Here is a 13442-nt window from a genome sequence, read left to right as displayed (position 1 = left end):
CTGAAGTTTCCTTTAGTAAATGTTAGAGGCAGCAAACATTTATTGTCGTTTAGGTACAAGGCATTTTGATAGAAACTAGTGGCATTGTGAGTGAAGTTATGGAAAAGGTGGAACTTGAAATAGACACACAGGAATGATGTCAGAGATGTGCTAGGTATTATGCACTTAAAATTGCAGTGGCAGAATGCAGCCTCCAAATGGCCATTCTTAGGGACTGCATAGCTTTCCATAACTATCTTCTGGTGCTTGTTGGTGTCTTTTGTAATATCCTTTATATAAACCAGTAAATGTAAGTTGATGTGTGTGTGTAAGAATGTATTTAAGTTCTATGAGCTATCATAGTAAATGAATCCAACCAAGGAAAGGGTGGTAGGGACCCAGGTTTGTGGCCAATCTGTAGGACTGTGCTCCCAACCTATGGAATCTGTGTTTTCAAGTGAAGAGTGTGAAAACTGAATTGAATTAGAAGACACCCAGCTGATGTGCACCAGAGAATCTGAAGAATTGATTGATTGCTTGATGTGAGAGGAAAATACCCACATATTGATAGCATAAGTGTTAAGTATTATGTTGTTTATTGAGTGAGATAATAGTAGAAACTTTTTCCTATATTAAATTCACTATCCTCACAGAGCTTATCTCTAGAGTACAAGTAAAAAGTGTATTTAAGTAATAAGTGCTGGGAATAAGATAGAGATTAGAGAGTGACTCAAAGTGAAGTGGCGTGGCCATTTTGGGGCAAGGTGGTCAGAAAACAGCTCCAGGGTAGTGTAATTGAGCATAGACTTTAATACTAGGGTGCAAAATTATTTATTAGTTATTTATTATTAGTTATTTATTATTTTGAAACAGGAACTTACTAAGTTGTGGAGGGCCTCACTAAGTTTCTGAGGGGGCCTCAAACCCACAATCCTCATTTCAGCCTCCCAAAGTACTAGGATTACAAAAAGCATTGGCCACCATGCCCAGCCACAGAAATTGTTCATAAGAAATACAATATGGCAAAGGGAATAGCAAATGTAAGTGTCCTAAGTTGGCTTAAGCTTAAGTAAAGGCAAGAAATCTGTAGTGACAAAGTTAAGGGCAAGAGGCAACATGAATTTATTTCTTTTGCAAACATTTTAGGAGCTTCTGCAGTCAGCTAGATAATGCCGAACAGTTAGGGATGAAGGAAGCAGAAGGCATGATTCTGTCCTCAAGTTGTTCACAATCTACTGAATGACAGAGAAATGAATAGATGATTACAGAGTGTAGATGTTTTAGTAGTGATTGATATGCAGAGGGTCTAAAGGGAGCATAGGTATAGGCAACCAACCCAAACCCAGGGAATCACAAAACATCAGATAATCAAATATATATGGAACACATATTGAGTATATCTAGACACTATACCAACTGGTTCATGAATGTTCTCATTTTATACTTTAAAGAACTTTATGAGGTTGGCACTGTGATATGTCATTACAGATGAGAAAATAGGTTCTGAGAGGTAATTTATCCAGGTGTTTAAGTGGCATAAGTAGGGTTTGAACTATTGAGTTCTTAGCTATTATATGAGTATTCCCGACTGGATTAGATCCATCAGATGAATGATGTCATAGCACTCTACTTTTTCCTGATCACTTAACGCATTTGTGCTTGTGAGGTTGTGTGATTTTTTTGTCTTTTTTTATCTTATAAGACTATAAGCTTTCTCAGTTTATAATGTCATTGCTGCTCCCAAGTGATCAGTAAATGTTTTTAGATAAATGAATAAGCTCTACTGCTATTCAAGTGTACTTACTAGCCAAGGATCACAAAGGACTTTAAAAAAAAAAAAACTTTATTTTCCTTTAAAATATTCATCTATTGGAATCTTTTTTGTGTGTGTGATGCTTTGAGTATCTTTGAATATCACTGTAATAACATAATACAAATTAATGGTTTAGTTGAAAGATTGCTATGATTTAATAATAATGTTACATCTTCAGGATTTCTGCTTTAACTCTGACTGCTTAAGTTTTAAATGTCATTATAAATTTGATACCTTTGGGAAAATGCACTTAAAATATGCAGCATATATTTCCTTTTATCTACCTTTGTGTTATATTCATTTCTAAACCTTGATCTTTTGTTTGACATTAAAATAGTTAAAAGGAGCATAAGAGTATTTTTAAAAGCAATGTAAGAATAGGAAGGATACTTAGAAAGCCATATACTGGAAAGTTGACCCCTGGGTAGCTGGGAATGGCTTTTCTTGTTATAAGGAAAGAAATATAGAGGTATAAAAGCTCAATAGTTTGTCTGTTATCTGAAACATCTTGTTTTTTTTTTATTATGGGTAGCATTTAACTTTGTTTTAGTCAGATGCTTTTACTATATGTCTCTAAATACTTATATCTACCCATAATGAAATGTCTGGTTGAATACTGCCATAAATCACTGAAAAGTCTGCTCTTGGTTGTTCAAAGGAAGAAGCATCAGAGGAAAAATTGCTTGATAGCTAAATTGTAATAATCAAATTAATGTAAGAGTTTAAACATTCTGGCTTTGATCTATATGTATATATATGTTTTTTTAATAGCTTTTTACCAGCACCTACTCAGCTATCTCAGGACCAACTTGAGGCTGAGGAAAAAGCAAGATCTCAGAGATCACGGCAGACCTCACTGGTCTCCTCTCGTAGAGAACCTCCCCCATACGGGTACCGGAAGGGCTGGATACCTCGGTTGTTAGAGGTAATTGTGGATGTTATGTTTTAATTTATTAAGTTGTGCTAAAATATATTCACACTTGTAAAGTTAAACCCTGGATTCTCTGATTAATAATGTTAGTGTGGTAGACATTCTGGTTATGAAATATCAGTACATATACTTCCCTCAGATTTATCTTTATCTTTGTTATTACTGGTTTGTAATTGCTAGAGAACTATATCATTTTGTCTCATGTCAACCTATTCGACATGGACATACAAAGGGACTAATATGCCCTTTAGGGATGATAGCATGTGGGCAATAATAGCAAAGTAAGAAGATAAAAGAATAAAATTATTTTCACATTTGGGTTTTCCCTTCCCACAAATAAAACTGCATAACCCTAACTAATAGGCAGCTTTCTCCAGAGAAAACTCCAGGAATATATTTTTTGCTGATTCTTTCTCCATCCGTCTTCTTCAGTTTGAGAATGTTAATTGAACATGCATGATAAATAGATTATATAACATTTTTAGAAAGTGAGATATCTCCAGCTTGTTCCCAAAGAACAGAATTCCTTGACAACACCTGTTTTCCTGTGCAGGATCCTATATATCAGTTCGGTGCATAGTTCTTTCTTAATTGCAGGGAAGTCTTCCAATGCTTGACCACCTTCCTTATCTAGAGAGAAAAACATTTGAGACTTGAATAGTTTGCTTATACCGACCACCTCTCCTTTCTTTTTTTCTTTCTTTCTTCTTTTTTTTTTTTTTTTTTTGGTACTGGGGATTAAACCTAGAGGCATTTTACATACAAACTACACCTCCAACCCAATTTTACTACTTTATTTGGAAACAGGATCTCATGGGATTTCTGAGAGCCTCCCTACGTTGCCATGGCTGGCTTTGAACCTGTGGTCTTGCTGTCTCAGCCTCCTAAGTACTGAGATTACAAGCATGTGCCACCATGCCTGGCTCCTCCTCTACTTTCTTCGAGGTTTTTTCTTCACCCTTTCCCAGTACTCATTCTGATTTCCACAAATTTTCTTCCATGTCTTAAAATATGTACATGCCTATTGAAAAGTCTGAGGTGCCTATGGAATTTATTTTTGTATCCAGTTATTTTTGCTGTATCACTCTTACATTTTATCTTTATGTGTCTCTGACTTACTTTACAAATATGAAGGGGTCTTCCCTTTTTCATATGCATCCAGTTAGTGATCATAGTATTCTTTTAATTGAAACTTGTTGCTTAGAATCCTAGAGAAGCCATCTGTATTTCATGCCCCTTGTTTATTGTTCCCCTGCCTTCTAGACTCCATAGAGCCTAGAAGTTGAGCATCCAACATGATCCTTTCTTCCCTAACATATCCCATGCTTTGTTGTTGTTTTTTTGTCAGCTCACCTCTATTTTTCTTCATGAATTCCAGTGTGTGAAGGCCAGTCTTAATATAATTATTAAGGAATTTTTGTTGTTGCTTTTGTTCTCTCTGAGAGCATAATTTGTGAGAAGCTGAGCAAAATAAAAGATCATTAAGGAGGCTATAATACCCTCTTACTGTATCTAAAAAGATAGTGCAGCTAATTGAGGAATTTGGTATCTCTTGAGATTACCGATATTTTTTTGGCATTTCAATAGATTATAGAACGAGGGTGGCAGGCCTCGTTTTATGCACAATGAAATGTTATCTTTGCATTTCAGCATTATGACATTCAGGGGTTTTTTTTTTAATCTTAGTTGATTATCAAAGGTTTCATACATATATCCTGATAAAACAGAACAGTTTATTTGAAAATCAAACTAAAATGGCCAGCTAATCTGAAAATGGCATGGATTCTTCAAGGGGAGTGAATGTTCTGTGGAAGAAGGCATTTTGTTCTAGTTTTCAGAGTAAAAGCTATGATTTTCTGGCAAGCTTAATGACCACATAATGCTACATCTACACTTCTGAAGTGCTTATTATAGTTGAAGAACTCTAGCAAATCTGAGCCTGTGTCAGATTGATGGTCTGGGTACAGGAAGCACTTTTCATAGGGATGCTTTAACTGTATCTGCCTAATTTACAAGAAAATATTTCTTTCCATTTGACTCTGTCTTCAAAAATTTCAAATCTCTTCTTAGCAAACAAGTATCTTGTACCCAGGAATTCAGTAATTATTTGTTAAAGTTATCTCAAATCTCTAATTACTATTAAATATTCTTTTTTTTTTTTAACATACAGGATTTTGGAGATGGAGGTGCTTTCCCAGAGATCCATGTGGCCCAGTATCCTCTGGATATGGGACGAAAGAAAAAGATGTCAAATGCACTGGCCATTCAGGTGGATCCTGAAGGAAAAATTAAATATGATGCAATTGCTCGACAAGGACAGTCAAAAGACAAGGTACTCTCTCTGGTTATTTTTTCCTTGTGGCTAAATATTTTATGAAGAATCTTTTTTTTTTTTAATTTTTTGGTGGAAATGAGAAGTCTTACCATTGGGTTATGTTAATAGAAAAAGTGAGCCGGGCATGGTGGCGCACGCTTGTAATCCCAGCATTCGGGAGGCTGAGACCGGAGGATTGCAGTTTGCGGACAGCCTCAGCTACTTAGTGAGGCCCTCTGCAACTCATGAGACCCAGTTTCAATATAAAGAATAAAAAACAGGGCAGGAGGTGTAGCTCGGAGGTTGAATGCCCCTGGATTCCATCCCCAGACCCACAAAAAAAAAAAAAAAGTGAAAGCCGGGCATGTGGCGGACACTTGTAATCCCAGCATTTGGGAAGCTGAGACAGGAGGATCACGGTTCACAGGCAGCCTCAGCTACTTAGTGAGGTCCTTTGCAACTCAGTGAGACCATTTCATAATAAAATAAAAAATGTAGCTGGGGATATATCTCGCAGGTAGAATGCCTCTGTGTTCCATCCCCAGTACTGGGAGAAAAAAAGAAAAGTGAGCTGGGTGTGGTGGCTCATGCTTGTAATCCTAGTAATTGAGAGGCCGAGACAGGAGGATTGCAGGTTTGTAGCCAACCTCAGCTACTTAATGAAGCCCTCTGCAACTTGGTGAGACCCTGTTTCAAAATAAAGAATAAAAAATAGGCCTGGGGGTGTAGCTCAGAGGTAGGATGCCACAGGGTTCAATACCACCAAAAAAAAAAAAGAAGAAGAAGAAGTGAAGTTAGAGATATAGCTAAATGGTAGACAGCTTTGGTTAGCATTCATGAGGCCTTGGTTTCAATCCCCACCACCAAAAAGAAAAAGAAAGAAATATAGCAGCAAAATGTATTTAGGTTAACTTGAATATATAACACTGACCTGTCCTTTGAAATCCTCCAAACTGGTGATGGCTTTTTTTTTTTTTTATGGTTATACTGGGAAAAAATTACACAGTAACATTTTCAAGGTAGAATATACCAGTGGTATTTAAGTATATACAGTCCTTCCTGTTTTTCTGTTTTAGTTATCAAAGATAACTATTAGTGTTACATGGTATATCTTTCCATAATTTTATTGTGAATTTAGATATTTATGTTTATATATTCTCACTTTTTATATGTATATTCACTTACAAATTAGGCTTTTTTACATGAATAAAAGTCATGAAGTTATGAGTTTAATACTCAACTTCTTTGATTTGTCTTTTGACTTAATTTTTTTTACATAAGTTTACTATGGGGGGAGTAATGGAGATTGAACACTGGCGTATTCTACTGCTGAGTTATACCCTGAGCCCCCTTTTTTTTTGTTATTATCTCTTTGTGTTTGTATGTGGTACTAAGGATTGAATCTAGGAGCATTATATCTCCAAGCTATGTTCCCAACCCTTTTTTGGGGAGGGCTACTGGGAATTGAACCCAGGAGCATTCTACCTCCGAGCCACACCCACAACCCTATTTTATTTTTATTTTCAAATAGGTTCTCAGTAGGTTGATGAGAGTCTTACTACTTGCTGAGGCTGTCCTTGAACCTGCAATCCTCCTGTCTCAGCCTCTTAAATACTGGCATTACAAGCCACTACTCCTGGCTCTATTTTTTTGTTTTGAAATAAGGTCTCACTAGGTTGTACTGGGTTTCGCTGTGTTACACAGGCTGTTCTTAAACCTATGTTCCTCCTGTTTGAGCCTCCCAAGTACAGAAGGCATGTACCACCATACCTGGCTTTATTTATTTTAAAGTGGGTCTCGCTAATGCTGGCCTCAAACCTATGATCCCGTGATTCTCCTATTTCAATCTCCCAAGTACTGTACTGGGATTATATGTGTGTGCCACCACCCCTATCTAGGTTTACTTCTGTGTGTGTGTGGGGGGGGGTAATGAGGGTGGAACCCAGGGGCTTTTCAACCTGTGGGCTATACTCCCAGACTTATTTTATATTTTATTTGGAAACAGGGTCTCACTAAGTTGCTGAGAGCCTAAGTAGCTGAGGCTGGCTTCAAACCTGTGCAATCCTCCTGTCTCAGCCTCCCAAGTCTGGGATTACAAGCATGTGCTACCATGCCCGGCTAGGTTTACATCTTTTAAAAAATATCCATAAAGAATTCCATGGTGTGGGTTAGACCCTAATTTTTTTAAGTATTGGTGATTTTTAATTTTTTACTTTTAAAAAATCCATATGCAAATATCTTATCACATTAGTATTTATGTAAAATAAATTTTTAGATGTGAATTTACTGAGTCAAAAGATATTCAGATTTCAGACATGACATATACTGCCAGTATGTTTTCTATTTGCTTCTAGTTATTTTAGTTTGTAGCCAAATAAGTAGTAATTCTAGTTATTTTGTTTCCCTCTGATTCTCCATCTTTTTAGAACCCATGCTCTTTTTTTCCTTAACCCTTCTCCAGTATATTGTCTTCTCTGCTACTTAATCCAGGACTTTATTACTTTTTGCTTGATTTTTCACAGCAAAGTCTAAGCCCATCTATTTGCCATTTGTTTCACCTGCCAGGAAAAAACAACAACAACAAAAAAAAAAAAACAGATATATCCATGTTTGCTTATCATTCTCTTTCCTCTGTGTATACACTTAAAAGAAATGTGCACGCTTTCACTGACTTTAGGATAAAAGCCAAGCTCCTTATGGCATGCTTGACCTCTTGCTTACTTTTCTAGTCTTGCCTCAATTTTTAGGACCATAATATTCAAAAATAAACAGTCCAGTTTTAGCCATTATGTTTATTTTCAATGTAAAATAATTATATGTGGCTGGACAGAAGAGAAAACTTTCATGTGTTCCTTTTAAATGTCTGCCATGAGGAACTATTAGCAGTTTTCCTTATATGGCATATTCTTTCTTACCTTGGGAATTTCCATGTACATTCTTCCTGTGCCTGGGTAACCCTACTCCTGAGGAAATTCTATTGCTTTCAAATCTTAGCTTACTCTTCTCTGTTCCAGGATACTTCTCTGATTTAACTGTGAGCTGTTTCTGGTCAGGAGTATGTCTTTATATTTTCCTCTTCAGCACAAGAATTTTGTCTGGCTTATAGTAAATGTCTGAAAGATTTTTTCTTTCCGTAATAACCATCTATATTGGTAGCTATTTTATATTGAAAAAGAATATACTATAAACTGAAATGTTTATTTTGTATTTCAGTATTTTGACCAAATAATGTCTCTAAAGCATCATTGCTTTATACAGTAAAATCCCCACATGTTTATAATGCAGCCACCAGAACTGAGTTCCAAACTGGTAGTTTAAGAGAAGTGCCACTTCAAGTTCAGAAAGCTTTCCTTTTGATGCTAAAGGTGGAGTCAGGCATGGTAGTCCCAGAACTTGAGAGACTGAGACAGGAGGATTGTAGGTTCAAGGACAACATCAGCAACTTAGTGAGACCCTGTTTCATAACAAAAAATAAAAAGGGCTAGGGTTGTATCTCGGAGAGGTATTATGCCCCTGGGTTCAACCCCAGTACCAAAAAGGAAAAAAAAAAAAAAAAAAAAAAAAGCCAGGTGTGGTGGTGCATGCTTGTAATCTTAGTACTTGGGAGGCTGAGACAGAAGAATCACAGGTTCGCAGCCAGCCTCAGTAATTTAGTGAGGTCCTCTGCAACTTAGTGAGATCCTGTTTCAAAATAAAGAATAAAATAGGGCTGGGGTTATGGCTCAGAGTTCAATCATGAGTACTGCTTTAAAAAGAAAGGAAGGAAGGTTGGTTGGTTGGTTCATGCATGGAGTATGGGAATGCATTTGTTAATTCACCTTTAACTGAGTATCCATTAAATTCCATCAGTATTTTGAAGGAGACACTTCTTGATTTTTCTAAACTGTCTTGGGCATTGTCAGTATTTAATTAGTACTACCTACTAAGTGCCAGTAGTGTCCAACCTTCCCCACATTGTCTTAACCAGTTAACTCAAATACGTCATATATTTACAAAGGTTCTGGGAGGGGAACTGAAATAGGAATTGACTAATTATTGAACCAAATAGAATTAAAAATCCATTACCAGGCTGGAGATGTTGCTCAATGGTAGAGTGCTTTCCTAGCATGGGTTGGGTCTGGGTATAATCCCCAGACCACTACCCAAAAAAATCATTATTATTCGAGAAGAATTACAGAGTCTTCCACAAAAGATGGAAACATTATCGGATTTTTTAATTTGTACTGTAGTGCAGAGATTTTTGATTTATCTCAGAGGAATCTGATATTTAGAAACTGGAATGGTCTCTGAAATATTAATAGTGAAAGAGCAAGAATAGAATTCTAGCTATAGATATAAGATGTGAAGAATAAGTCAGAATTCTAAGAGGTAATATTCAAAACAAGTATAAGTTTATTGATCTCTGTACATGTGTAATAAGTACTGTGTATACAACTTATAGGTAGCACAAAATTGGGAAGAAAAAAGTTTCTTGTAGTAAATCTTGATAGAACTAAATGCTTTTTTTTCTCTTTTTTGGTTATGAACTTCATTGATAACTCTTGAAACAAAGGGCCTGGTATATGCATTTTCCTTTTGAAATAGTTTCACGGGAAATTTTATATACATGATGTCTTCTAAAAGAATGCCCTTAACCTAGAAAAACCCCTCAGAACCCCCCCAGTAACTTTAAACTGGCCTTATGATTAATCATATGATTTCATAAACTAAGCCTAAACACTATGTTTTCTACCTTACATGGTGAGTGTATTGACAGGCTTATTTCAGTCAGTTTAGTTTTTTTTTTTGGGGGGGGGGTGCGTGCATGCATGCATGTGTGTTACTGGGGATGGAACCCAGAGGCATTCTACCTCCGAGCTACACCCTCAGCCCTATTTTTTATTCTTTATTTTGAAACAGGGCCTCACTAAGTAGCTGAGGCTGTCTGCAAACCACAATCCTCCTATCTTAGCCTCCCAAATGCTGGAATTACAAGCATGTGCTACCATGCCTGGCTCCAGTTTAGTTTTTGCCAGTTTTTAGTAATGAGAAAATATCTGTTTTGCAGATGAGTTACTTCTTTATCTTGTTCATAAAGCTCATTTATGCTCCTACCTTCAAGGGTATATTGTAATTTTCAGATAACCCTCCCTAGTCCCATCACCTCCTGGGAAGTACTGAGTTTCTTCACATTTAGTTCTGAAGCTATAAATTTGAGGTTTTATAGTTAATTACCATGGAGAAATCTTGCTCTTCAAATGTCCTTCACTCAGCCTTGTGAAATGGTAGAATCTTATTGATGCTCATTTAAAGGGTTATTAACTTTGGAATACCCAAATAAGAAGCAGCAAATGGCTCTTACATGCTAAATTAGTATTGAGACTTTATGTTGAACATATATGACTACCAGGGAGCCATTTATTTAGAATCTCTTCTTATAGTGATTGCTGAATAAAAAGTGGTTAACTCTTTATGGTCTTGGTATTGATGTCTAGGGTCTTGTTGTGTAATTTACAGTTTGTGTAGTATAAATTTTCCCATCCTGAATAGAAATTAAGACTTTTGGGGGTATTTAGAAGCTATGTGATTATAATATACTGAGCCTCACTCTTCCCATTAGAGTAAGCTTTAGGGTTCCTTCTAAAATGAATATTCTTAAAGAATGGTGACACTAATAGCTTACCTATCGATAGTATATCTTCTGATACATCTACACTTTCTTATCTGGTTTCTCTCATTGTGTAGAAAAACAAGCTAGAGATTTCAATTTATAGCTATGAGATAGTTTTTTCTAGGTGGTCAATAGCTCATTTAGAAGCTCTGGTCTGGACATAGTGGCATGCACTTGTATTCCAACTCCAGAGGCTGATGCAAGAGGGTCCCTTGAACCCAAGAGTTCAGAGATAACATGGGTAATAGGAAGACCTTATCTCTTTAAAAAACAACAACAAAGTGCCTGGCGTGGAATCACATGCCTATAATCCCAACAACTCTGGAGACTGAGGCAGGAGAATCATAAGTTTGAGGCCAGCTTAAGCAACTTAGTGAGACCCTGTCTCAAAACAAAATAAATAGGGCTGGAGACTTCATTGCTACAAAGCAAAATTCTATTGGATCTAAAATATAAGTGTCTTTAGCATGTGACAAGGCATCTTTGTGGTATTGCTTCTTTAAAATCTGCCATATACAATTTTATGAAAATATTTGAGAAGTACAGGTAGACATGAAAGGAATCAGTATTCTATTTATCAGACCTTCCATAGCAACAGAAACTTGGACCTAATAAAAACTCATAGCAATCCTAAATTTGGTTAAAAAATGTTATGGATGTAGGATATATTTTTTCTCTTTTTTTTCATTTTTTGTCTTCTCGTGGAAGAAAATGTTCTGGGATTTTTCACTGGCACATGTTCATTTTCTTAGTCTATGAATAGACTCAGTGGTAGAAAAGAAACATTATGAATTGGATGAGGTCAATGAAATTTTCTAGGCCCAGTGAATTTGGAAATTATTTGATAACCTGACTTTAATTCTGATGAGTTTTTAATCTAAAATAATGGTGCTGTAGGCAATTTATATCATCATTAATTTTAAGTCCTAGTGAGCTTCAAAAATAGAGATTACTGATGCATAAATTTCATTGGCATAATTTATTTGGATACTGACTTGATTAGAAGATCTTTTTTTTTTTTTTTTGGTGGTGGTACTGAGGTTCCTGGAAACCCATCTACCTCCAGGCTACACTCCCAGACCTATTTTTATACCTTTTTTTTTTTTTTTTTTTTGAAACAGGGTCTCTTAAGCCCATGCGGCTGGCTTCAAACCTGCACAATCCTCCTGTCTCCGCCTCCCAAGCGTGGGGATTACAAGCGTGTGCCACCATGCCCGGTGATCTCAAGTATTTTAAATGCATGATGTCAAGGGAAAATTATTAACTTATAGCCAGGGAAGCATGCGCACATGTGTGTGTGTGTGATGCTGGGGGTGGAACCCAGGAGCATTCTACCTCCGAGCTGCACCCCCAGCCCTATTTTTTATTCTTTATTTTGAAACAGGGTCTCACTGAGTTGCATAGGGCTTCACTAAGTACCTAAGGCTGTCCTCAAACTGTGATCCTCCTGTTTCAGCCTCCCAAATGCTGGGATTGCATGTGTGCGCCACCACACCCAGCTTCAGGGGAGCAATTTGTATATAAGTTTAAGCTTCCTTTGTTTTCAAATATAAGACAAAACTTAAGTGTCCTAAATGTATAAGTGTGCTGATAGGACGTGTTGACATCTGTAGTGACTTAATGAGGTTGCTTCTTTTCATTCTTTGCTTTTCTTAACCTTGCTTGTGTTTGAATATTTTAGGTCATTTATAGCAAATACACTGACCTGGTTCCAAAGGAGGTTATGAATGCAGATGATCCAGACCTGCAAAGGCCTGATGAAGAAGCTATTAAAGAGGTAACTGGGAGTTGATAGATAAAATTATCTTTGATAACTTTTTACATCCTTATTAATGTCCATACCATTCAGTGTAATGTTTCTTTTTTCAGATAACAGAAAAGACAAGGGTAGCCTTAGAGAAATCTGTATCTCAGAAGGTTGCTGCAGCAATGCCAGTTCGAGCAGCTGATAAACTGGCTCCTGCTCAGTATATTCGGTATGAATCATGAATCTTAAGTCCTAGTTCCATTTAAGAGTTGATTTGACTTGGGAGTTTGGGAACTCTTTCACTATTCTGCACAGTCATAATTTGAAATAAATGCACTGTCTTAAATAATAACTTCTGTTGACTTGTTTGCAGGCAATTTAAAGCAGTTTTTGTTTTTTGTTTTTTGGGGGTTTTTTTGGTGGTACTGGGGATGGAACCCTTCTACCTCCAGGCTATACTCCCAGACCTATTTTTTATATTTTATTTGGAAATAAGGTCTCTTAAGCCAGCAAGGCTGACTTCAGACCTGCTTGATCCTCCTGTCTCCACCTCCCAAGCGTGGGGATTACAAGCATGAGCCACCATGCCATTAAAGCAGAATTTTTTAAATATGCATGTTTAAATATTAGCTAATATGCTATTTTCAAAGCATTTTTTGGTTGTTTTAGAAATTAGCAGTTACTTTTGGCATATGATCCAAACCAAATTTATAGTTTGTTAATTAAAATAGAAACCCTTATAATCTTTCTAAATTTTGAGAGGTTTCACTCTATTAGATCTTTGTGCAGAATGATTCACATGTAGATATTAAGGGAAAACTGAGAGCTTGTAGGGCTTGTAGGGCTGCTTCTGTTAGCCGCCTTCTGTTTTATGACCTATAATTAATCTCAAAAGCTGCTAAATTTCCTACTAGATTATTGTAATTTATTTATTTATTTATTTATTTGGTGGTACTGGGGTTCCTGGAAGCCCTTCTACCTCCGGGCTACACTCCCAGACCTATTTTT

At 36.5% G+C, this 13442-nt stretch overlaps 1 protein-coding gene across 1 annotated transcript in view; it reads left to right on the top strand.

Annotated features, from left to right (window-relative positions):
* Positions 1–2388: 2388 nt before the first annotated feature.
* The window catches only part of SNW1 (SNW domain containing 1), a gene marked incomplete at both ends in the record, with an annotated part of 30203 nt that continues 19149 nt past the window's right edge, over positions 2389–13442 (top strand). The window contains 5 exons of the mRNA XM_080707186.1: positions 2389–2489; positions 2564–2717; positions 4894–5055; positions 12369–12464; positions 12557–12663. Coding sequence (XP_080563312.1) covers positions 2389–2489; positions 2564–2717; positions 4894–5055; positions 12369–12464; positions 12557–12663 — 620 coding nt within the window. The remainder of the gene's footprint in view (positions 2490–2563; positions 2718–4893; positions 5056–12368; positions 12465–12556; positions 12664–13442) is intronic.

Source organism: Muscardinus avellanarius (assembly GCF_963383645.1).
Source record: "Muscardinus avellanarius genome assembly, chromosome: 12".
Classification (NCBI taxonomy): Eukaryota; Metazoa; Chordata; class Mammalia; order Rodentia; family Gliridae; genus Muscardinus; species Muscardinus avellanarius.
This window is presented reverse-complemented; position numbering and strand designations above follow the sequence as displayed.